This window comes from Myxocyprinus asiaticus, chromosome 4, assembly GCF_019703515.2.
Source record: "Myxocyprinus asiaticus isolate MX2 ecotype Aquarium Trade chromosome 4, UBuf_Myxa_2, whole genome shotgun sequence".
NCBI lineage: Eukaryota > Metazoa > Chordata > Actinopteri > Cypriniformes > Catostomidae > Myxocyprinus > Myxocyprinus asiaticus.
In genome coordinates this window covers 22,864,292-22,888,486 of record NC_059347.1, presented here as the reverse complement: position 1 = coordinate 22,888,486, position 24,195 = coordinate 22,864,292, and the positions used below count along the sequence as shown (strand labels likewise).

Here is a 24,195-nt window from a genome sequence, read left to right as displayed (position 1 = left end):
CCTTGAACTACAGTACATGTAAAAAGTTTGCGTGTCAAGGTGAGGTGATGAAGACTGACATTAGTGAATCTAATGGAAGAAAAGACGTGAAGGAAAACAACAATAAAGCCTCAATCAAAAGTAGTGCTATGAAAGAAACTCTGCAAGAGAACACATGGCACGTCAGAGGCTCTATTAAACTTAACTGGTGACAGTTATGCCACCCTGTGTGGTTCAGTGAGCACTGCAGCATTAATGACAGAGAGCTGTCCCGCCGAAGATAACAGCGCACTAGTTAGAGTAAAAAAAAAAAAAACACACAGAGAAAGTAAAAAAGGAAACAAAAGAAAGAAAGAACTTTAGTTGTTGAGATAAGGGGAGTGGGGGGTTAAATTTACTATGGTGAGATAGCAATTTGGAGCAAGTGCCGAGCACAAAGAGAACATCCGCTGAGACGATGGGTAAAGACCTTATGTTGCTCAAAGGCTGCTCCACCCTCGCTTCGCTCCCTCGTGTTGACAGTTGCACTACAAAACACACTTTGAAGTGCGCTCTTGTGGAGGGGGCGCCACGTGTAGAGCACTTCGTTTAGTGGTGTCAGACGCCGTCCCGGGACCTGCCGCAGCTGAGCGTGCGATGTCGTCCCGCTACTAAACGTGGAGCCACATGGGCGGTAGGCAAATATAAATAAGTAAATGAATGCTGAACATTTTTAATGATACTATGCTATGCTGTTTATAGAGGTGGTGAAAACCCATGCCTGCTTCATCTCCTGTGACACCTAACCTTGCATTAGGGGCATTAAAGAAGAAAACAAAAGGACTCACAGACGCCCACAGACAAGAGACTCCCGCTGTCATATTCGTTGCTGGGGTACACAGAAGCATGTTAAGGTGAAAGCAAGAAAATAGTAGAGGAAAAAGCACTGAGGAAAGTTTTTCAGCAACTTTAGATAACTGTAAGGTGTGCTAATTGCTTGTTTAAACTCTAAATAGAAACCCCTGGTGCAGCAAAGACAGGCCTTTGATATGCACAGCGGAGGAAAGTTTGAACACCTAGACTGAAGCCACAGGACATGCTCACGCCCCTTTATCTCTCCTCAGAAAACAGAAAAAATTTCACTATTGTTTGCCCTCTTTTATTCCTTGCTCAAGTGTGTGCCCTTCGCAGGTGATAAATTGGCTCAGAGCTGAATCGTTTGTACGTCTGCGGCTGCATTTTAATCTCCGCATTTGCATAGGCCATAATGGAACCCTTGGCGTGCTAATTGCTAGCATCCCAGTTACGCACGCAGAGCTTCCATTGGCTAATGGCACCATAAAGCATGCGATAGGACACGTCTTAGACACCTGGTGGAGAATGTTAAGTCGGTAATGCAGTTGGCCTCATTTAAGAGACAAAGTATTGCATTATATCAGAATGTGCATTATTTCGACATGATTCAAAGCGCTGAGGCAGGCACACAGTAGGAAAAGGTATTCTCTGAGGGCGCTATAGGCAGATACATGAAAAGAACATGGAGTGTGTTAACTGGGAAAGTAATTTAAAGAGAATATGCACCTCACAGGAGGTTTGATATATTACAGGTCTCCAGCAGAGTGGTTAAAAGGGCATGGGCTTTGTCATTGGAATCAATAAAAATTGTTAATTGCAAAAAAAAGAAAAAAAGGGTATGGGCTCAGTGCACAGGGGTGGTAAGTATTAAGGTTACTAACACATCTAAGTATAAGAATACCCAGAGCACTTGCTTATAGTGTACAGTTAACCTGGGTGCTCTTCAAGACACCTTAAACTCAGGAAATTAATATAACCATAAAGAACTTCTGTATACACTGAAATTCATCATCCTATAATGGCAGCATGCTCAAAATAATTCTAACGAGGTGAGTAAAGATAAACAACCACAGAGCTCTGGGAGTTCTATATTCCCACCCAAAAACACTATAGCTGTGTGACAAATTGCATACTGTATGTCTGCACTTATTTAGCCATTTTGTGCAAGTGCAAGTAGTGCAAGTAGTGTGTTCACACTGAAAAATGCAACAATAAGAAGAGTACTATCAGGGCCCGGATGATGTACTGTAGTTCTTCGACTGAAATAACTGAGTGTGGAATGTTGGACACTTCATGCATTCAGCAGTCGCGGCTTGCCCCTATGTAACAGAGGGGGCGGGTTACCTGGCCTGACAAAATAATGTGAATGTGGCGACTATTGAAAATTCTGTGAAGACAGCACCTTGCAAATGTGAGTTGAATGCTTTTCCATCACTGACACTGTGTGATCTGTACAATATTTGAGATATACCTGTAAGTGTTGAGTGATGTTGGACTGAGATTTTAGTGCTCCAGAAGACTTGGAATATAGCACCGCATTAGTTGTATTGACTACATTATGGTAATTTTAAGGTGGTTTTTTCATCCTTTTTAGAGCTTGACAGCACACAATCTCTACTGTATATGCTTTGCTGTATAAAAAGAGTAGCATGAATAATCTTCAAAACATCTTATTTTGTGTTACTCAGAAGAAGGTCATTCAAGCATGAAATGACATAACAGTGAGCAAATGAATAAAATTAATGTACCTTTACCAGCAGTGCACTCAGAATAATGCAAACAAGTAGAGTAAAAATATACTGTACACTCACAGAGCTGTGGGAATTCTAAGTTCCAGCCCAAAGACACTATGTTAAGTGTCCTTTAAATAAAAAGTCATCAGAAGCTCAACAGTTCACGTTGTTCTGAGGCACCTCCAAATGATCTGTAAAAGAGGCACTGCTGGCCTCTCTCGGCCTTGCAGGGCTTTTATCATGGGACATTGTGGGAGGTGTGGGTCACTTCAGAACCTCAAAAATAGTGCTCCATTTTTCATTTGTACGGAACGCTCGAGCCCCTGGGCATGGACACTTTATTTGAGTCTCCAAGGTCCCTGAGAGGCACTGCCTCCACCCCGCCCATTGTCTCTAACCCAGAAAACAGAGGTGAACGGACCTCCACAGGCAGTTGTATGATGCAGAGCGGAACGTCTTGCACTGGAGTTGTAGCACATCTCATTGATGTGCAAGTACAGTCCGCGAGCTAATTCCGAGGCTGCTTTTGTGGATTGTCCTAAATCAAAAACCATAATAGGGCATAGAAGGCCCACGGCGGCTTGGTCTTCTGAGTGTGAAACTTACCGTACATCATTAGCCAGTTCTCCTTTGGGCCTCCTGCATGCAGGGACCTTCTGGGCTGCAGGTGTTTGGGGTAAACACACCTTTGCGACCTTGCTGTACTGGGCTAATTTACAGCAGGCTACCTGCAGCTGCAGGGTCCATGTGAAGAAATGCAGGGGCCAGGGATTATGACTCTGTAAAGATCAAAGCCAGCATGCCGCCCTGAGCCCATCAAAGGCGAGCATGTCTATGCTGATGTGGCAAGTGATTGGTCTTGGATCAGAGCCTCGTTCCACCCTTGCCGTCAGCGCCACAGGGTTTATCCAGACACAGAGGAAGCATGATAACAGTCTGGGCTTGTGTTTACAAGCTCAGGTTTTAATTGCAGTTAAACGGCAGCACCTTGCCGCTCAAACAGAACGGCACTGATTATAAAAGGAACAGTGGAGTGGACTGCATAACTCAGATCTCACGGCTAATGTAAAAGCAGACCAGGAGAGGATTACTGCTTTACACTCATTATACTCAATAACAAAGAATGACTCAGTACAACACAGCGAGAAGTCCATAAATCTACTAGAGACATGTGCAGATTGAAAACATCACAACCCATTTACATTCAACATAACTAACTGGAATTTATGAATCACATTCCTCAGTAAGACTAATCTGTAGATAATACCATAATAAAGCAATTATAAGGAGTTAAATCAATAAAATATTAAGTAGCATTACATAATTTGGTGGTAGAAAGTGCCATGAAAGGTGTAAAAGTTAAGGTGACATTTGTGAGTTTAGAAAGTCAAGAACTTGCGCTCATTCCATGGTAATGAGTCACAAGGCTGTCTGTGATGACAAGAATAGAATTCCCTGATTCTGCATTTATGCATATTACCATAAGCATGAAGCATAAATTAAAGTACAAAAAATAGAACAGGGAGCTGGAAAACTCCACAAATACATTCTCATACACTGCAACCATCTGATTTCATGTTATTAGTGGTGTTTGCTAAGGCAAACATCACTATTACTATTGCTCATACTTAGGAATTGAACAAAGGAGAAATGCCAGCCATATCTATGGACCATAATACACTGCCTGGCAAAAAAAAAAGTTGCATACTCTAATATTTCGTTGGACCGCCTTTAGCTTTGATGACTGTGCGCATTCGTTGTGGCATTGTTTTGACAACCTTATGCAACGTCACAGCATTTATTTCCATTCAGATTTGCATTAATCTTGTATTGATGATGGGAGAGTCTAACCACTCCATAAAGTCTTCTCCAGTACATCCCAAAGACTTTCAATGGGGTTATGGTCAGAACTCTGTGGTGGCCAATTCATGTGTGAAAATGATTCCTCATGCACCCTGAACCACTCCTTCACAATTTGAGCCTGATGAATCTTGGCATTGTTGTCCTGGAATATGCCCGTGCCATCAGGGAAGAAAAAATCCATTGATGGGATAAAATGGTCATTCAGTACATTCAGGTGGTCAGCTGACTTCATTTTGCCGCATAACATTGCTGAGCCTAGACCTGACCAATTGAAGCAACCCCAGATCATAATACTGCCTTAAATCCAAACGGTGATTTTTTTTATTTTTTTTTGGCCAGGCAGTGTATCATACATACACTACAGTGGCTACATTGAGCCTAGCATTGTGGATGTGACTATTGCACAGGGAATCAGCACTCTCGTTTTTTTCAGAATACGTAAAAATCTAGTTTCAATTTACACAGCTATACCAAAGACTTCACATAATCTCAGTGCATTTTTTTCTTTTTTTGTCAAAAGCAATTTTACAATAGTATTTGGGGTGTAAAGGAATTTTGGGGTCAAAGGTGTTTTGTGTATGTGTATGTTGGTGATGGAGATGTTGTTTGGGTCAGCCCACACTCAGACACAAGAATGGATGAAGCGACAGAAAGGAAGTATGAATGACCGAAGGAAGACCTACCACTTGAACATCTGAGGGCACTCGGGACAGGAAGTCCAGCAGCTCATTGTTGTCGATGCTGTACGGGTCTCGTAGCTTTTTGGTGAACTTGTTCACTCCTGAAGTTGAAACAACAGCGGCACATTAAAGGGGAAGGAGTGCAGTTCAGAAGTGCGTCAGGCATGAGCCAAGCATGATTCTGAACCCTTGTCTTTTCTACTTTAAATCAGAGAGTCTTCAATTTTTTTCAGTCCAAGGACCCCTAGGTGGATATAGAGATGGAGCAGGAGCCCCCTGTTAAATATTAAGTAATACTGAGTGTTGCATTTTAAGCCTAGCTTAAAATACCTATAGTGGCGTATTAATGTATTTACTTACAGTACTTTGTTATAATGCTTTTAAACCATTAAAATAATCATTACTGATATACAGAGTCAAGTACTTGTCCATTACCTTTTATATGCACTTACAGTACAATATGGAAGGGACAATGAAACATTTAGCTGAACTTTTACTTTTTAAGTTTTCTTTGTTGCAGTTAACCTAATATTAATATAATGTACATTGTATGTTATTATTTGTATATTGTGTTGTGTGTAATTATGTGTATATTAGATTTTAAATTGTGTTGTGTAAATTTGATGTTTATTGTAGACTGGTATGTTGCTCGGAACTGCACCCAAGAATTTCACACACTATTGCACTTGTGTATATGGTTGTGTGACAATAAAAGTGATTTGATTTGATTTTGATTATAGTTTTGTTTAACACATATTTATTTATTTTTTTCACAAAAATTTGTTTGACATCAAACAATAATTGGTAGACCCCCATTGAAGACCCCTGTTTTAAAGGATCAGATGCTATTGTAAGTAAGCTTTCTGACCTTGCAGAGTTCCAGCTCAAGTCTTAAACACTGTATAAAAGAACACACAGGACATCAGCTACCAGCAACTTTGCACTGAGCTCTGCAGTTTACTGTCTTCCTGCTGTGCTGATGTCAAGTGCCTGGAGGATGCACTCTCAAACTGCCTGTAAAATTTGTGCGCTACTGATCTATTATGAAATTAGCCTATTTACAATTCTCTGTCATTCTGAAATATGCTTGCTTTATTTAGTGCAACATGATATGCTGTCATATTACATGTTATCTCTTCACATATAACAATGTTTCAAAGTAACAATGGCAACTCACCCCAAGCCAGTACGATGTATCTGAGAGGAATAAAGTATATTAAAAGAGTAGCCGCACACAGGGCAACTATGGCCAACCAGCTCAGGAAAGGCACGGTCCAGTTCAAAGTGCTGTAAACAGAGAAAATGGTATAAAATCACAATATACTAATTACTCTTTGTTCATGTAACTTGTCCCTTAAAAACATTTGCCATAGTTTTTGCTATAGTTACTACAATAAACCAGCATTAGCCACCACTTAAAATAGAAAAGCAAAATGACAAAGATTCTGAAAACTTCTTGGGCATGATATCATGGTTCCCTATCGATTCAGTTCATTCGACATGGCGATCACTATGGCGAGTGTCTTTCTTACACAACCTTGTTGAAACCCTTATACAATCACGGCAATCTTTTGATCGGCAATGGTGTCTGAGCCCCGCCCCTTTAGGCGCACATTAGGCCTATATAAGAGGGCACTCAATCACCATTTCTTCAGAATTTTCTTCTTTCAAGACTGCGAACTTGTCTTTGTCTTGGAACCCTTTCTGCTTCACCATTGATATGCACTTACAGCGGAATGAACTGTGCTCAGTGCCAACACAGAGAGGCTTTCTGCTCCCCTGTGTGTTCCAGTGAAGAGTTCTCCACATTGCCATCGAAGACGCTCTTGGTGAACAGGTTATTTGCTTCAGAAGCTTGTCGTTTATCAATGCGGCGCTTCAGCAGAAACTTCTACCTGCTTCCCACAGCGCTCTGGCTGGAGTTACTGTATCCTTTATTTATATATACTAGAACAGGTGGTTGCAGATCACTTCTGCCATAATACTGCCATGGGATGGAAATCCTGCCCCGCCCACCCTTCCAAGCTGTGTCAACTGATGTCCACACTGGCTGGAAGAGCTTATACAGCAGCGGGCCAAGCTAGTTCAGCACTCCACAACATGTCGGTGCTCCAGGTTTTTCAAGCTAAGCTTCTTCAACAAATGAATGAGCAAGGCTCCGATCCAGAGCTGTTTAAAGCACTCTACACCCCTACAGATTTGGCACTGCAAGCCACGAAAGCTACTGCCATCAGCAAAGCAACGAGCAACCTGGTGGTTTTGGATCGGCAAATTTGGCTAACTTTCACGGAGTTGCGTGATGCAGAGAAAGCCGCCCTCCTCTACACCTCAGTGTCGCCCAAAGGTCACTTTGGCAACACTGTAGAATGTTTTTCAGAGCACTTCATCACAGTGCAAAAGCAATCTCAAGCATTAAAACACTTTCTACCAAAGAGAAGTAGCAATTCCCCTTTCCCGGCATGCTCCCAATTTAATTCTGGTCAGTGTCTGGCAAATAATTAATTTCTTGCTGCCCCAGTGCAGCCAAAAGCTACAAATGAGCCATCAGTGAAGCCACACAAGCCGTAGCCCAAGTGTAAGCACCTGCCATCTCAGCGCGACAATGCGCCGACAAAAAAATTCCGGCCGGGCAACAGAAACATTACTGACAATGTTTCTCACCTCTTCCCCAATACTGTTCATCGGGAACAGGACAATGTTCAAAATGTTGCTTCTGTGTGTATTACTCAAACAGAGATTGTTCTCGCAAAAGAGAAAAAAGTGCCCGTTGCACAAATACGGGATGTAGAAAAAGGGCCATTTTCTCTTCACGTATCATGTACCCCACACATTATGCTCAACTGCTTCCCTATGGTGAGTGGCACTTTATCACCTATAACAAATGAATCAATAAGCCCGCCATCCCGACGCGTGGCGAGTCCACACGGGCATGTCAAACTGGGTGCTAAAACAATCTAGCACGGTTATATGATTCAGTTTGTACACCGGCCACCTCACTCCTCGCTTGGTCCGACCACAGGATGTGCCGGTGTTGCGCGCAGAAATTCACAATCTCCTCGCAAAAAATACGATAGAGACTGTCCCAGACTACGACACACACAGCAGGGTTTACAGAGGTTATTTTTCGTTCCAAAGAATGACGGCGGGCTACGGCCCACTCTAGATCTGAGATGCTTGAATCGCGCACTCGCGAAGCGCCCATTCAAAATGTTAACTCGGAAACAGATCTTATCACACATCCGTCCTCAGGACTGGTTTCCATCAATAGATCTGAAGGATGTGTATTTTCATGTACCAATTGCACCGTGTCACAAGCAGTTTTTGAGATTTGCGTTCGAGGGAACTGCGTATCAATTCAAAGTCTAAAATGTATTGATGCAGCACTCACCCTGTTGAAATTGAACGGTGTGCGTCTTTTGAATTACCTCAATGATTGATTATTACTAGCAAAATCAGAGGCACTACTGACACTTGCTGCTTTGCTATTGGAAAAATCTGGGTCTGAATGTCAACTGGGCAAAAAGCACACTTTCCCCCAGCCAGCAAATCTCCTTTTTAGGGGTTCGTCTCGACTCCATGAGCATGCGTGCGCACCTCACGAACGAGCACATACAGACCATTCTTTGGTGTCTGTCTCAGTTCAAACTGGGGAATACATTGCCACTGAAATCATTTCAGAGAATGCTGGGTTTTATGGCTTCATACTGTTAGGTCTGTTACACATGAGACCTCTCCAATACTGGCTCAAGTGGCACTTTCTACATCGCGCCTTGTGCCTTGGAAGCATGCGCATCGCTGTGTCTCGCCGCTGTCTGGCTGCTCTAGCACCATGGACAGCGCTGGCCTTCTACCAACAGGGTGTTATGCTGGGTCAAATTTTCAGTATAAAAGTGGTGACCACAGATGCATCCAACACAGGTTGGGTTGATGGACTCCCGACTTTCAGCACCTGGACAATTGCGAAACGGGCATGGCACATCAATCGCCTAGAACTACTGGCTGTCTTTCTAGCTTCAAGAGCTTTTAATTCTGACATTGTGAATCACCACGTGCTGATTCGTTCAGATAACACAACAGTGGCATACATAAATCACCAGGGCGGACTCTGATCACCACAACTAATCAGCATGACACAACTCCTCCTCCAATAGAGTGGGCGTCATCTCCTCTCATTGCGTGCGACACATGTCCTGGGCCGTCTGAATTTCAGAGCGGATCTGTTATCACACCAGGGAGCATTACCAGGTGAATGGAGACTTCATCCTCAGACAGTGATGAGGATTTGGGAAATATTCTGCAAGCAGAAGTTGACCTATTCACCTCCATGGAGAACTGCTACTGTCCCCATTGGTACTCCATGTCCCAAGCCTCGCTGGGCGTGGACGCGCTGGCTCACAAATGACCGGCAAAATGAAAGTATGCATTTCCCCCGGTGCACCTCCTTTATTCTGTCATCAGCAAAGTCCGAGAGGACATGGAATCAGTTCTATTAATTGCGCCGAAATGGCCCAATCAGTCCTGGTTTCCAGAGATGATAGAAATACTAGACGGCCCTCCATAGGAAATACCACAGAGGAGAGACCTTCTCTCTCAAGCACAAGGCATGATTTGGCATCCCCAGCCAGAGCTGTGGAACATATACATGTAGCCTCTGAATGGAGCACGTCGGACGAGCCAGAATTGGCTCAGTCTGTGATGAACACTGGAGGCTGGCTTGTCATTTAAATTACATTAAACCTATAAAAAGCTACGTGCCTAAGGTTTATCAATGCCCTTCAGGGCTCAGGTGGTTCGTTTGCAAGCCTTCTATTTTCCGCCATTTAAATCAGATGAAGAGCAATCTATGCATATGTTATGCCCGGTGAAGGCATTGCATACATCAGCTTAGGCTATCGGATCAGCTCTTTATTTGTTATGGAGGACACACAAAAGGAATGTCCGTCTCCAAACAAAGGCTCTCACTGGATTGTTGATGCGATCACCCTCGCTTACGAATCACAGGGCATGAATTGCCCTATTGGTGTCAAAGCGCATTTCAACCAAAGGCATGGCCTCTTCATGGGCATGCACAAACGGTGTGTCCTTACAGGACATATGTTTGGCAACAGGACGGTCCTCGCAAAAGACATTCACGAGATTTTATTACCTGGATGTGGCATTCATCTCCTCACAAGTCTTCTCTCTATAGAGTGCTTCTTACATTCAAGCGGGTGAGCCCAAGCCCTTATTATGGGTGGGCTACTGACTATAATCAACACAGCTGCCTGATTACATGCTGTTGACCTGCCCGTTGCCCAAACAAATTTGTTCCCCTTTAGTGTGGGCTTCCCCGTCATTTTACACAACCGCCTGCATACAGACAGTTGTAAATTTCCCATAAAGTCACAAATACTTTCATTGTAATAAAACGTCCTTCCCAACTGGACTCGTGAAGGGGTTAATTCATACTATATGACTATATAGTTCATATATCCATTCTAAGTGCTCCTCTTCTGGCTCACCATGAGGGTTATTCACTTGTGGTATACTCATGTTGGTCGCCATCCCACAGGACTGTGCCGTCATGCTCTTCCGATAAGTACTCCCATAAGAAATAAAACCTACTTTTCCAACTATGTTGTGAGAGGTTTAATAAACCATACTCTGTATGTCTATATGGTTCACAAAGATTCCAGACTGTGTTCATTTCCATCTGGCATCCACCATGTGGGACTATTCATATACACTTTAATATGACTTGTGACTCCTTATAATATCTCTATTTAGAGTAATGCCACATAGTGCGCCGTGATGGGATTCTGTTCTCCATAGTGCTTACGGCAATGCTGAGTGAACTGAATCTCCGGTTAACTCATGTAACCTTTGACATTGCCAAAGCTGACTGCACTATTACTTCAGAGTTTCATAACTGAGTGACTCACTCTTGTCCCTCAGTCAGAAAATTCTGAAGAAATGGTGACTGAGCACCAGCTTATATAGGCCTAATGTGCGCCTAAAGAGGCAGGGCTCAGACACCATTGCTAATCAGAGGATTGGCATGATTGTATAAGGGTTTCAACAAGGTCATGTAAGAAGGACACTCCCCATAGTGCTTACGGCAATGTCTCGTTCCCTTCATCTCAGGGAACCGAGGTAACGTGTAACCGGAGACGTAATATTATTTGAAGTACCTTGGTGTACAAGGTAAATACCATGGTATATGAATAAGTTCATCATATCTGTGGCATGGTATTTATCAAAGTACCATGGTAATGCCATATGATTCCGTCACTGTCTGTGCTATGGTATCGTCAAATTACTTCTTTATAAAGGCTGTTTAAATGAGTGCCCCTTTGAATAAATTATGGTTTAACAGTAGAAACATAACAGAAACTATGATTTCCATGCAAAAAATTTTGAAATACAGTATTACATTTTCTCTAATTCCAGTGTAAAAACTCTTGTGTTTGTATTTAACAGGCTGAGTAAGATGTGACAGAATGAGTGAGAGGCTGGCACTGTGATGCCCACGTGTCTGCTCAGGCACGAGCAGCGAGAGCTGAGACTCACTTCTTTATCCTCTCACCATAGGAGGCCACTTCATCCAGAGCATTCTGCACGCTGATACACACATCCTGAATGGCATACAGCTTGTTCATGAAACCTTTTCTCTCAGAGTCCTGCAAGAATGAGAAAGAGAGAGAGAGAGAGAGAGAGAGAGAGAGGCTGGGCAAATGCATTTTCACAGAGCTGAAAGAGCATGAGGAGCATCAAAGCTCTCTCTCTCTCTCTCAGATTTTGAAGACTCCAAGTTCTCCATGCTGCAATAAACATGTTTGAAATTAATCATGCTGTGTAACAATAAAGAGAAGATTTTTTTCTCAGAGAGGAATAGCAATGTTTGACCAGGTTTTAGAGTGACGTCATTGTGGCCGTCACCACCATCATTAGCATGAGCCCGAAAGCCTTTACTTTTTATTAGCTTTTGATGGCTGACAAATTAAAGAACTCACCACAGAACACAAAACTTTTATCCTCAGTTAATTGTTTCCACAGTTAGGATGCTCTGATTTTATTCATAGTACACGAACAGTCATGCAACAGTTGGGCTGACACAAACAGGCTCAACAGAATGTAGTGACTGAGTGTAGACACAAACACAGAGACTGCTGTAGTGCGTTGATGTGCTGAGACACACACATACATGTAAACTTCCACACTCAACTTAATCCTTAAAAAGTAACACTGAGATTTGCACAATTCGACTATTAATTTTCATGTGACACTAACGAAAACAAGTCGAGGTCATATTTCACTCCAAAATCAAAATGATAATTATTAAATAAATACTGTAATCATTAAAAAAAAAATGTATTAATGATTAATTATTTATTAGTTATATATAATAATGATTAAATAGGCAAACAAAATTACAAGGCATAAAGACCATGAAGCCTATTTTAGAACCATTAATATATTTTGCATTGCAATGTTATTTTCATGACAATAAAGCACATTTCTCTCTCAAATTTTCATTATCTTAATTTGTTCAGACGTTTTACTTTTCAGTTTGTATACTGTAAAACATTGATTTATATATATATATATATATATATATATATATTTAAATCAGCAAAAAAATAAAGATAGTGCAAAAAATATTAGCATGATGTATAAATACTTTTTTGCATTAAAGTAATGATTATTTAATTTATTTATTTTGCATTACGGTAATGAGAATGCTTTTTGCATTACAGTCATGAGATTTTTTGGCATGACAGTCATGAGAGTTTGTTTTTGTTTTTTTTGCATTACAGTAATGAGATTTTATTTATTTATTTTTTTAATAAATAAAAATGAGAATTGGGGTAGATATTTAACTGTCATGAAAGTAATGTCACAATACAAAAAATATAATATAATATAATATAAGGTCCTAAAAATAGGCTTTAAGTAAGATATCATTTGTATTTCTTTCTTTTTATTTATTTTTTGGCAAAAACCATGTTTCATGAGATTCACTCTTTCTTCCATTGGCAAACCATTTAATGAGAAAACCTAGACTATTAGCAATGTGCAAAATCAACTACAGTTCAGATTCCCAAACCCTCTCATAGACTCTCTCTAGAGGAGTTATACAAATGGACTGGCAGCATTTAAAAAAAAGTAAGCGACCCGGTGAAATGGACCCAGCGGGAGGGCACTGCTATATAGGAGTGAGCATTGCTCTCCCTTTGCCCCAGGTCTGCTTTATGAGAGCTCCAGGCCTCTGCTCAACCCTGCCCAGCTTTATCTGGAAACACTTCAGTCACCATCCTCGGGCCTTTCATGAAGATCAATTGAAATGTCACTGCAATGGATAATGTCCTCAATGAGCCAACCAGCTACTGACCCTCTGGATCAAAACCCACTGTGCAAATCAAAGCACAAAAAGAGGGATCTGTCTCTACATACAGAGATGCTTACGTAAGACACTTAAAGGTAAAGTGTGTTTTTTTTTTTTTTTTTATGTTAAAATACCTTCTCCTATGCCAGTTTAATATGAAGAGCCAACTACAATTAAGCCAAGTATGTTGATTCAATATAATGTAAGTACATATAATTACATATAATGTTTAAAGGGTCTATTATTGATTTATTAATAAGATTGCCCTGGCTTATATGAATTATGCTTATAGGACAATTAAACATGTAAGTGGTCAGAATTGTGACCAGTGGGAAAACACAGAGCATAATTGCTGAATAGGTAACTTCTTGAGTCACATTATACAACTGCAGATTTTGAAGTATTGTTACTAAAGATGAAAAAGTAATATGCATTAATTCTTAGTTTATCATTTCCTTTTCCCCCCACAACTACCTGTTAGTAAAAGTTTGTAAAACATATATATATATATACCAAGAATAAATTTCATACTTTCACTAACTTAAATGGGTTAAATGAGTTAAAACACAGAATAGGTAGATAAGACTGAGCGTACAACTCATACCACCAAAAAAGTTTTAAATATGACTGCTACTGGAATTAGTCATCACTGCTGGAAAAAAAAAAAACGGCTCGGTTCGCTGGTCTTAGCTAGTTTTAGCTGGTCTAGCTGATCTACCAGCCAAGCTGGTTCTCAGCTGGTTTAGCTAATCGGCTAGATGGTCTCCCATCCAGGGGTGCGTTTCTCAAAAGCAGCGTTAGCCAACTATGGACGCAGGTTCCATCGTTCCCAGCATAGTTCAACAATTTGGTGTTTCCTGAACCGTAGTTCCAATGAACATTCTCAAACAGCTTCACAAAGTTGTGTGGTTGGAACTACAGCTCTTAACCTGTGGTTGGAAGCGCAATTCCTTGTTTGACATCCCTGAGGCTTCTTTATCTTTCATTCCATATATACAGTACTGTGCAAAAGTTTTAGGCACTTGTGAAAAATGTTGCATAGTGAGGATGTCTTCAAAAATAATGACATAAATAGTTTTCATTTATCACTTAATGTCATACAAAGTCCAGTAAATATAAAAAAGCTAAATCAATATTCGGTGTGACCACCTTTGCATTTAAAACGGCACCAATTCTCCTAGGTACACCTAGACACAGTTTTTCTTAGTTGTTGGCAGATAGGACTTTCCAAGCTTCTTGGAGAATTTGCCACAGTTCTTCTATCTGTTTAGTCTCAATTGCTTCTGTCTCTTTATGTAATCTCAGACTGACACGATGGTCAGTGGGGGCTTTGTGGGGGCCATGACATCTGTTGCAGGGCTCCCTGTTCTTCTATTCTAATCTTTTCTATTTGCAAAAGTAATGTTTGGGAGTCTAACATTTATATTTCCTATTGACACACTAGAGCTGAAGATATAAATAACCATCTTAAGACAAATGCTTTTGTGAAACATCTTACTTTTTCACAGTACTATATCTTTCATTCTGTCAAGAATTTGACCATGTTTACATGCATTTAAGAAAACAATTTTTTCTGGGGTTTTGCAGAAAGCGGCGTTCTGAAACGTCATGCAAACGCGAATGCAGCCATTAAAGGTTGTTAAGAGAAAGCGCTTTATCACACACGGTTTTTATCGGAGAACACAGCTTTTATGTGTTTATGTTAAAGGTGCAATATGTAAAATTTTTCATGTAATATTCGCCTTTTTTTTGGCCAATGTGTGAACGGCTTGTAATGCAACTTAAAAAATGAGCCCTTCCCGGACTTCCTAGGTTGCCTATTAAAGCCTGTAGACTGATTTTCATGTGAAGGAAGCGGGTCACTTTTGCTGCGAAAATCCAAAGGATGTGACGTTTATGCACGCTCTCGAGAGCCTTGCCTCAGACAGTAGCTTTTCTTCCGCTATTCAACAGCATCAACAGACAGTCTGCAACACTAGGTAACGTTATCTTAGAGATGGAATCAAGCAAACGTCCGGCTTCCAGCACAACACTGACTCCTACACAAACTCAGAGTAAAAAAAACATTTATCTACTGAATCCCATCTGGCTAAGCGGGAACGTGATCATGGTCAAGTGAAAACTAGAGTGAACATCGGCAGGGCATTTGATTCCTGGAGGGAACTTCGTTCAGTTTTGGGGATCAAAACTGACCCTGAATTGGCATTCTTCTTATTGGACAGGTAAGCTTACATAACTGCAAAGCATGTGAAATATAATGCCATAAGGATTGATCTGTGTCATTTTAGCTAACTTGATCTTGCCTGCTAATGCTGATGAATTGCATGCTACCTTGCTTTGTAACTTTCAAATAATTTCAATGATCTTCTCTTTATACTAAAAGTCAGGTTAATGTCAGTGTTAATCTGTAATTATTCAGCAAGGTAAACTACAATAACACATGAAATGAATATTAGACTGTTCAGGATAATGCAAAAAGACCCATTCATTAGTGTAACGTAACTTGTATATATTTTCTGTATAACCAATCTATTATTATAAAACAATAGCGCATCGATATATCAGAATGACAGTTGTGATGGAATCACATCAATACTGAATTGTGTCAACATATTTATAAATACAGTCTATTTTATAAACAGCTACTGTCATCATCCACCAAATTTAGCTAACAGCTATTGATAAAGCTGGCTAGCTAGCTAACGCCGACATAGGCTATCGTATAAATGCAGTCAATGCATCATGCAAAGAAAAGTGATTACTTCAAACTCCAGTCTCGCATAATCAGACCTATATCCACACTTTGTTTTAGCCCTGTTCCAGCACTGGAGAGTCAAATATAATATACAGTCTCAAAGTTTGTAGAAAAACAATCATAACTGTGTAATTTTATTTATGCTACCTCATCTGTCAGCATGATGTTGGTGAATCACATTCAGCATCTTTGTACGTTACGTCATTGTTTTGGTCGATGCTCGCTCGTGTCCCTATTGAGTATGTGTGCGAGCACGAGCAACAGGTAGCTGGCTGCTGTTCACTTAACGGCCACAGCTGTCATTAATAACAAGGGTTTCTGAATCTTACATACTGCACCTTTAATGCATAAGTGGCGTTTATATGTTTTTGAAGAGTGCGCATGTCCGTATGTGCTCAAGTGTGTCAGGGGGAACACTGAAGTCTGATGAAGAGGGAAACCCATTTATTGCTTTTGTGACTTTAGAATCAGAATCAGAAGAATCAGAATGAGCTTTATTGCCAAGTATGCTTACACATACAAGGAATTTGTCTCGGTGAAAGGAGTTTCCAGTGCACAACAATACAAAACAGCAACAAGACATAGATAACAATAAAAAATAATAAAAAATTGATTAAAAAAATAAAAATTGAATAAAGTATATATATATATATATATATAGACACACACACACATACATACACACACATGCATACATACACATACACACATACATACACACACAGACAAACACATACATACATACATACACGTAGTGCAAATCTAAATACAAATCGGTTATGTACAGTGCAAGGGAATGTAATGGCAGAAGAGGATGGATGTGTTGGATAAATATAAAAAGACTAGACTGTGAATTGCACATTAATTATTGCTCAAAGGGGCAGTTTTAACTGTTCATGAGATGGATAGCCTGAGGGAAAAACTGTTCCTGTGCCTGATGGTTCTGGTGCTCAGAGCTCTGAAGCGTCGGCCAGAAGGCAACAGTTCAAAAAGGCAATGGGCAGGGTAAGTGGGGTCCAAAGTGATTTTTCCAGCCTTTTTCCTCACTCTGGAAGTGTATAGTTCTTAAAGGGAGGGCAGGGGGCAACCAATAATCATCTCAGCAGTCCGAAACTGTCCTTTGTAGTCTTCTGATTTCTGATTTCGTAGCTGAACCAAACCAGACAGTTATTATTTAGCAGTTTTCTCGCAATAAACTGCTAAACTGGTGTACGTGTAAATGAGCTTTTATAATTTAATATTTAATATAATTTGATATTTAATATCACTCCACCCCGTGTAACTTCATTAACAACTGTTCTATGTTGTTGAACCAACGTGGTTCGAACGATGGATGTGCAACTTAATTACTACATTTGCGGGAAACAGTCGTGACCAGCTAGTTAATTTCTCCAGTGATGCATGCAAGTTGACAATTGCCTAAAGCCAGCAAACAGACCAGCCTGACAAGGCTGGGAGACCAGCTAAGACCAGCAAACCAGATTTTTTTTTCAGCAACAATGTCCCAGAAATTAAAAATATGCTTGTGTCTAGTAAAACTGAGATTGGTCTTCAGAAAAATCACATCAAACTGTCCATAGTCCCTCAACGCACATACACACACAGTCTGCACATTTGAAAAATGAACCCCACTATGGCATGCATAACCACACTGCCTTCCCAAAAAGCCACACAAGACAAACAGATATAATTAGACCGCATCCCAGGGTTTTTCTTAGCAAATATTTAACAAGACTCTCTTCTCCGGACTCCCATCTGGTTCGTGTTATCAACCGAAACAAAAGTCCAACATACACTCCATTGTATCAGGCCCTATAAGAGAAAAGCGTTTTTTGAAGGACAAGGTATCAGTGTATATGTGCATGTGTGTGTTTGTACGAGGGTGGAGGTGCAGGTCATGGGTCTTCTCAGTCTAAACCATTGCCACATGGTCCTCAAACCATGAGCTAACACTGATTTCCTGCCTTCAAAAGTGGATTGAGGAAGGCAGGAGGTTGGAATAACACTAGCCTAGGGAGAGGCTTGTTTTCACTGCTCCTCCGCACTTCTCACATACACTTACTCACACCAATCTGAGTGCAGGAGCAACCTGCCACAGAAGGGCCCATGAGCCCAGGCACACCGCCTCAAGCATTTGAAGCAGCTCTGCTGTGGAACCTGCCTGAGCTGTGGGCCGTTAGAACTGCACATGGGCATTCTATTACCTCAGGTTCTCTTCCTCATGTATGTGGACACACTTCAAAACACAGCAGGAGGTACAGTGGATGTCAGCGGGCAAAGGGAAATTGATATTTAGTCAAAAATCAGTTCTGTTTAAAGTGTCTTCCATCAGTGTCAAAGCTGAGCTCTGTGAAACAACTTAGTATAATTCCAAATCACACAATGTCAACATAAAGGGAGTTCTAATTTGCTACTTAGCTGATAACTTATCCAAACCAACTTGCAATAGACTTTTTATATGTTTAGTTACTCTGGAGCTACAGAAATTTTAGTGCCTTTGTAACAGGAGCCAACTGGTGCGTTATAGCTGTGCAGTGTGTGTAAACTGGAACTAGCGACTGACGCTAGGGGCTGTAGCTTTTAGCCTCCTCGTTAGCGAGCCAGCCTCCCATGCCGGCTGACGCCGTTTTGAATCCCACTCGGAGTGAGTTGAGCAGGACCGGTTACACCTTGCTCAATGGGCTTGATGCTCATATTTCATGGATTGAACCCTGCAGGACTTAAATCTACAACCTTACAAGGTGACTAGTTCAGATCTTTAAAGGAATTGTACATGTTCAATGTCAGTAAAGCATACTGTCATACTGTCAGCTATCAAATAAATAATTTGACTTGTGCCCCAGTGTGTAAAAACAAGCAAAAATAGGGTTTGCAGTACTCGACTTACAATGAAAGCATATGGGTAAGTCATTGCATGAGATATACAGTATATTGAAATACACTTTCAAAAGTCTAGCCACGACACTTTATATAACATTAAAACATTATTGCATGTTAAAATGAAGACTAGAGTGACCTGACAAAGTTATATCCAATATTTCAACATGACATGACCATGTAAAACTGATGAATGCCCAACCCTGTCCCACCGCTAATTGAGATTTTAAACAACTTTACAGCTCAAATAAGACATTTTTGTATAGAAGAATTTGTTTAAATACTTTAACAAACATCTAAACTACATATTTCTGCTTTTAAACCCGAAATGCCTTGCTCCATATTCTTCCATTATCCAAGTGCATTACATTTTGCTTGATTTTACAAACTGAGGTACTGGTTGGAGATATTTTCAGTGGTAATCAAAAGCATGTTACAGTTTCTGTTAATACAGCTTAAGTTGTTTTGAAGCAGAAACATTCCTTTAACCACCAAGATTTTTAAAGCACAGTTCTCTGTTGTAAATTGCAATGCTTACTGTGAAAATTGCTAATGTGAATAATCAAATAACAGCTCAATTACAGTACACTAAAATCTAATAATTTCTAACATCAATTACTGACAATTTAACAAACAGACTTTCCACAGTGAAAGCACATGGCCTAAACAACAGTGTTATGATTAAACAGTGCACAAGATGAGTGCAGCTGTTCCAGACCCCCTGGCGCATCCCCATTACCAAACTCCTTAAGGCTGCTAGTGCTAACAGCAAGTACAGGCACGTCCATCCCAGCCAGTTCCCAACATCAGGCTATTCACACCTCACTGTCCCATCAGGAGGCTCCAACTACTTCACAATGGGCACACAGCATAGCGGGAGCCTGATGAGGTTGGCACAGACCAGGACAGACACTTCGAACAGGGCATATCTTGTTTGTTAACGGCAGCAGGAGGGGGAACGATGTCCCAGGGGTGCCAAACTTCATTTACACCAAAGCCAGAGCCCCAATGCAAGAGAACAGACCCCCAACCGGGCCTAATCCACACCCACGTCCTTCTCTCTGCGTGTTTGGAGGGAGAGAAAACAAGATTCTTTGATCTACCCAGCACTAAAGGTGAGACGAACAAAGAAGGTAGATAAGATAGAGACCAAGATGAAAATGAAATCATTTCACCCGAGCCTGGCTCCTCCCTGGATACACATATTATTTGTTTGTCTTCTCTCATTTCAAGCCAAAGGCGCACTGACCCAGACAGGCTGAAGTAAAGAGTGATATCACCAAGGAGAAGAGTTCCACCTCGGATGGCAAATAAAGCCAAGAAGAGTCCAGCGAAAACATGAAAAGGAAAACAACTTCTTTAAATAGATGAGTGCATTAATTTTCCAAAAGTAGTTCATTAGCACTTTATTCATAATGAATGGGATGGGGGAAGAGACGTACAGGGAAAGGCTTGTCAATTAAATTGTTCCTCGTCTTCATGTCTGAGCACTTTGGGAGGTTAATTAAAATTGCAGTTTAATTAGATTTGAGGTGTGTGTCAGACTAAACGGAAAATCCCTTGACTACTTTCTTGATCCCAATAACTAATACCCCAAATACAGCATGCCAAAAATTACTCCACATCAAAAGGAAAACAGTTCACAGACACACATTTGCACACACATTATTAGTTTTAGGAAATAAATAAAATATTTTGACAGAACCTCAACAGCAATATCAAGAAAAATATGTTATTTACTCTTAAGTAGCAATATAAGAGTTATATATATGCTATTTTGGAGTACTCTGTTTGATCCTCCCATAAGAGAATCTTGTTCAAATCAATGCTTTAACACATATTTATTTTAATACTTTTAAAGACATTTTGCCTTTTTTTATAGGAGAGCAAATGGAAAGTACTAGGATAGAGAGACACATGATGGATTGTCACACGATGGACTCAACATGTAACAAGCATTTGTGCGAACCACTGCCTCATGCCACAGACAACATTTTTTTGGGGGGGGGGGGGGGGGGGGGGATTTTTCCCCTTTTTCTCCCAATTTGGAATGCCCAATTCACAATGCGCTGTAAGTCCTCATGGTTGCATAGTGATTCGCCTCAGTCTGGGTGGTGGAGGACAAATCCCAGTTGCCTCCACGTCTGAGACAGTCAACCCGCGCATCTTATCACATGGCTTGTTGAGCACGTTGCCACGAAGACATAGCGCATGTGGAGGCTTCACGCCATCCACCACGGCAACCACGCTCAATTCACCATGCGCCCCACCGAGAACAAACCACATTATAGCGACCACGAGGAGGTTACCCCATGTGACTCTACCCTCCCTAGCAACCGGGCCAATTTGGTTGCTTAGGAGACCTGGCTGGAGTCACTCAGCACGCCCTGGGATTCGAAATAGCGAACTAGCGATCTCCAGGGGTGGTAGCCAGCGTATTTTACCACTGAGCTACCCAGGCCCCCACAGACATCATCTTTAATACATTATTACAGGTTGCCCAAAAACTGTCATGTTCAGTATGTTATATAGCACTTTCATTATTACAAGTGTTTAAAAAAGAACAGGAAATCCAGTGGGTTTTAAAGATATATGAGTATGAAGTTTGGAGGCATTGTCCTCACTCTTCAAATCCCCAGTTTCTACTCTCCTTTAAATCCCTAGTGATGCTTTCCAGGAATATGTGTACAGTCAGTTGCAGTAAGCCACACAACAGTATGTGACCACAGGGGTGGCAAAAGAACCATTGACCTATTCCCTGGAGATCAACATGCCCTCACTCTGGAATTCCCTCTGGAGACAGCATTCTGGGCCAAGGTCTAACAACAGTCATTTTGACTCTTCAGTGGGTCCTCAAAAGCATAATATTCAGATTTGTCCAGTTTGACATTTCCTTTTCACGTTTTCAATCCGTTTTTGAATCACATTTAAATTGTGTCTGTGGAGTGTCTTTGTATTCTGCTCCACTGACTGTGTCAAAAAGTTAAAATAGCCAGCGTATAATGCGTTTTGAATGCTGGTGTGCTGGTGTCCTCATCAGCTTACTAAACTACCACGACTTCTTGGTTAACTAGTTTCACCAACTTATTTTTGCTGGTGAACACCATGGCCATGTTAGTCTACCAGCTAGACCAGCATGGAAATTCCTGCTGATCTAAGCAGGTCTTTTCAGCAGGGACTACACTGTATAAGGTTGTGTTTGATACACGTGAAATGCAGATAAACCTTCTATGTATAGTAGATCATACAAATCTTGTCCATCATAGTAGCAAAAAAAAGCATAAACCAGCTTAAACTGCTGATCTCCGGTATGACCAGCAACAAACAAAGCCAACAAAGCCAAGCTGGGAGACCAGCTAAGACTTGCTAACCAGCATAGCCTGGTTTTAGCTGTTTGTTTTTTTTGTTTGTTGTTTTGTTATTGTTGTTGTTTGTTTGTTTGTTTGTTTGTTTGTTTTTTCTTCAGTCATAAGGAATGTTGCAGATGCACCTTCTATCTCCACCCTTCCAATATGAAATTCCTCAAATCAGACCTGAAAGTCAGGTTTTGATCATGAGGGCACTCATTTTAAGGAAGAACCCACATAAAACTACCACAGAGGCCATTGTAACTGCCTCCTGGCGTGCCTTGTGTTGTGACGTGCAGATGAATAACACTGTAAACATTTCATCTGAGAGCTGGGGAGAATGAGCTTTATTTTAGGTTCGACCTCTGCTTCCCACCGCTTCCTGCTAAAAACAACAGTATTAGGTCCTAATGGAGCCGCTTGAGAGCCAGGTTCACCTTCACCATTACTCCCCAGGCCACCGCACCCAGTGGGTAAGGCGCTCCATCAGCCTCAAAGTCAACCTGAGAGTTGTCCTGTTCTCCAGCCTCTACAATGATGCCCCTCACCCCTGGAGCGACCCCCTCCTCACCCTCAGAATGTTTCCGCAACCCCTGCTCTCCTTGCCCTGTCCTCTCTGGGCCCCTGGATGCCAGCTGATGATGAATGGAGCACAATTAGCTCCATCCGCCACTGCAGTGGAATTGCGCTGCCCTCTCCATCTCCCAAAAATGAGGCCGTCAAACTGGGGAAACCATCATCAAGCTGGGCACCAACAGACGAACCAATGTACAGCAGGTAGAGAAACATTTAACCTGTCCCATAGCACTGTAATACAATCTAAAATGACACCCACTTCTCTATTTCTTGAGAATGTGCTGAAATGACATCTATAGTGAATGTATGTAGAGATTTTCAATTTCAAACGTTTCCTTGAGGGATGCGCTTCTCAAACGGATATAAATGGCAACGGCGTTCCTCCACCTTGAAGACAAACATCAAGAATACATCCTCATAATTCATTCATAACCCCTCATATAAAAGCTTCTTGGAGGCTGGTTTTCTTGTCTGTGTAGAACAGGTACTGTTTTCTTTTTTTGTGAGCCAAGCTGCAAATGAGTTTTTCTGGGGTGATGTTATAGTGTTGGTCAGTCACGTTCATCACCACTGGCTGTCAGTGTGCCTGTTTTTAAAGGAGATTAGCAATAGTATAAACATGCATGCCCCAATTCATCCTGGATGCAAAGCATAATATTAACCCTCAAAGCAAAAAACACATGGAGAGAACACAAACCCAATAGACATACTACTTTCCACCTGGCAAGCAACAGCATCAAGGATATCTCAAGTCTAGGTGACTTAGCATTAGCACCCACTGAACAGCTAAAAGCAATTTTTAGATGTCTAGATGTCCAGCTTTTCCAGAGGTCCACCTTTGCATAATAATGCATAACTGCCTTGCTAGTTCTTCAAAGATAAAAGAAGGAGTGACGACTGTGAACAAAGTGAAAGGTGAAAGGGAGCGACACACAACCCAGCTTGGCGTGACAGATGATTAGCCATAGAAGTGAGACACTGGGACATACAGACCACACTTACCACCATCACGCGAATCCACTCAAAGTGCCAGGAAGCCAAAATATCCGCAAGGATATGGCTTTCCGGCAGCCGGCCATCCTGGGAGGGGACTGAGCCCGGCACCTTATGGACCAGAATAAATTGAAATCTTTTTAAAGAAGGGCTACAAAAGGAATAGAGTTAGACAAAAAACATTCAGTATGTT

At 41.2% G+C, this 24,195-nt stretch overlaps 1 protein-coding gene across 14 annotated transcripts in view; it reads right to left on the bottom strand.

Annotated features, from left to right (window-relative positions):
• LOC127432191 (multiple C2 and transmembrane domain-containing protein 1-like) overlaps nucleotides 1-24,195 on the bottom strand; it is a 491,532-nt gene that overhangs the window by 286,757 nt on the left and 180,580 nt on the right. For 11 of the 14 annotated variants that reach the window (XR_007895716.1, XR_007895715.1, XM_051683066.1 and 8 more), the window contains 4 exons: nucleotides 24,012-24,113; nucleotides 11,639-11,748; nucleotides 6,267-6,376; nucleotides 5,093-5,190 (listed from right to left, as the gene is read on the bottom strand). Coding sequence is in view for 12 of the 14 variants with exons in the window: in XM_051683066.1 (XP_051539026.1) it covers nucleotides 5,093-5,190; nucleotides 6,267-6,376; nucleotides 11,639-11,748; nucleotides 24,012-24,113 (420 nt within the window). In the remaining 2 variants the exon portion in view is untranslated. The remainder of the gene's footprint in view (nucleotides 1-5,092; nucleotides 5,191-6,266; nucleotides 6,377-11,638; nucleotides 11,749-24,011; nucleotides 24,114-24,195) is intronic. The other 3 variants (XM_051683102.1, XM_051683105.1, XM_051683164.1) reach the window with 1 other exon arrangement.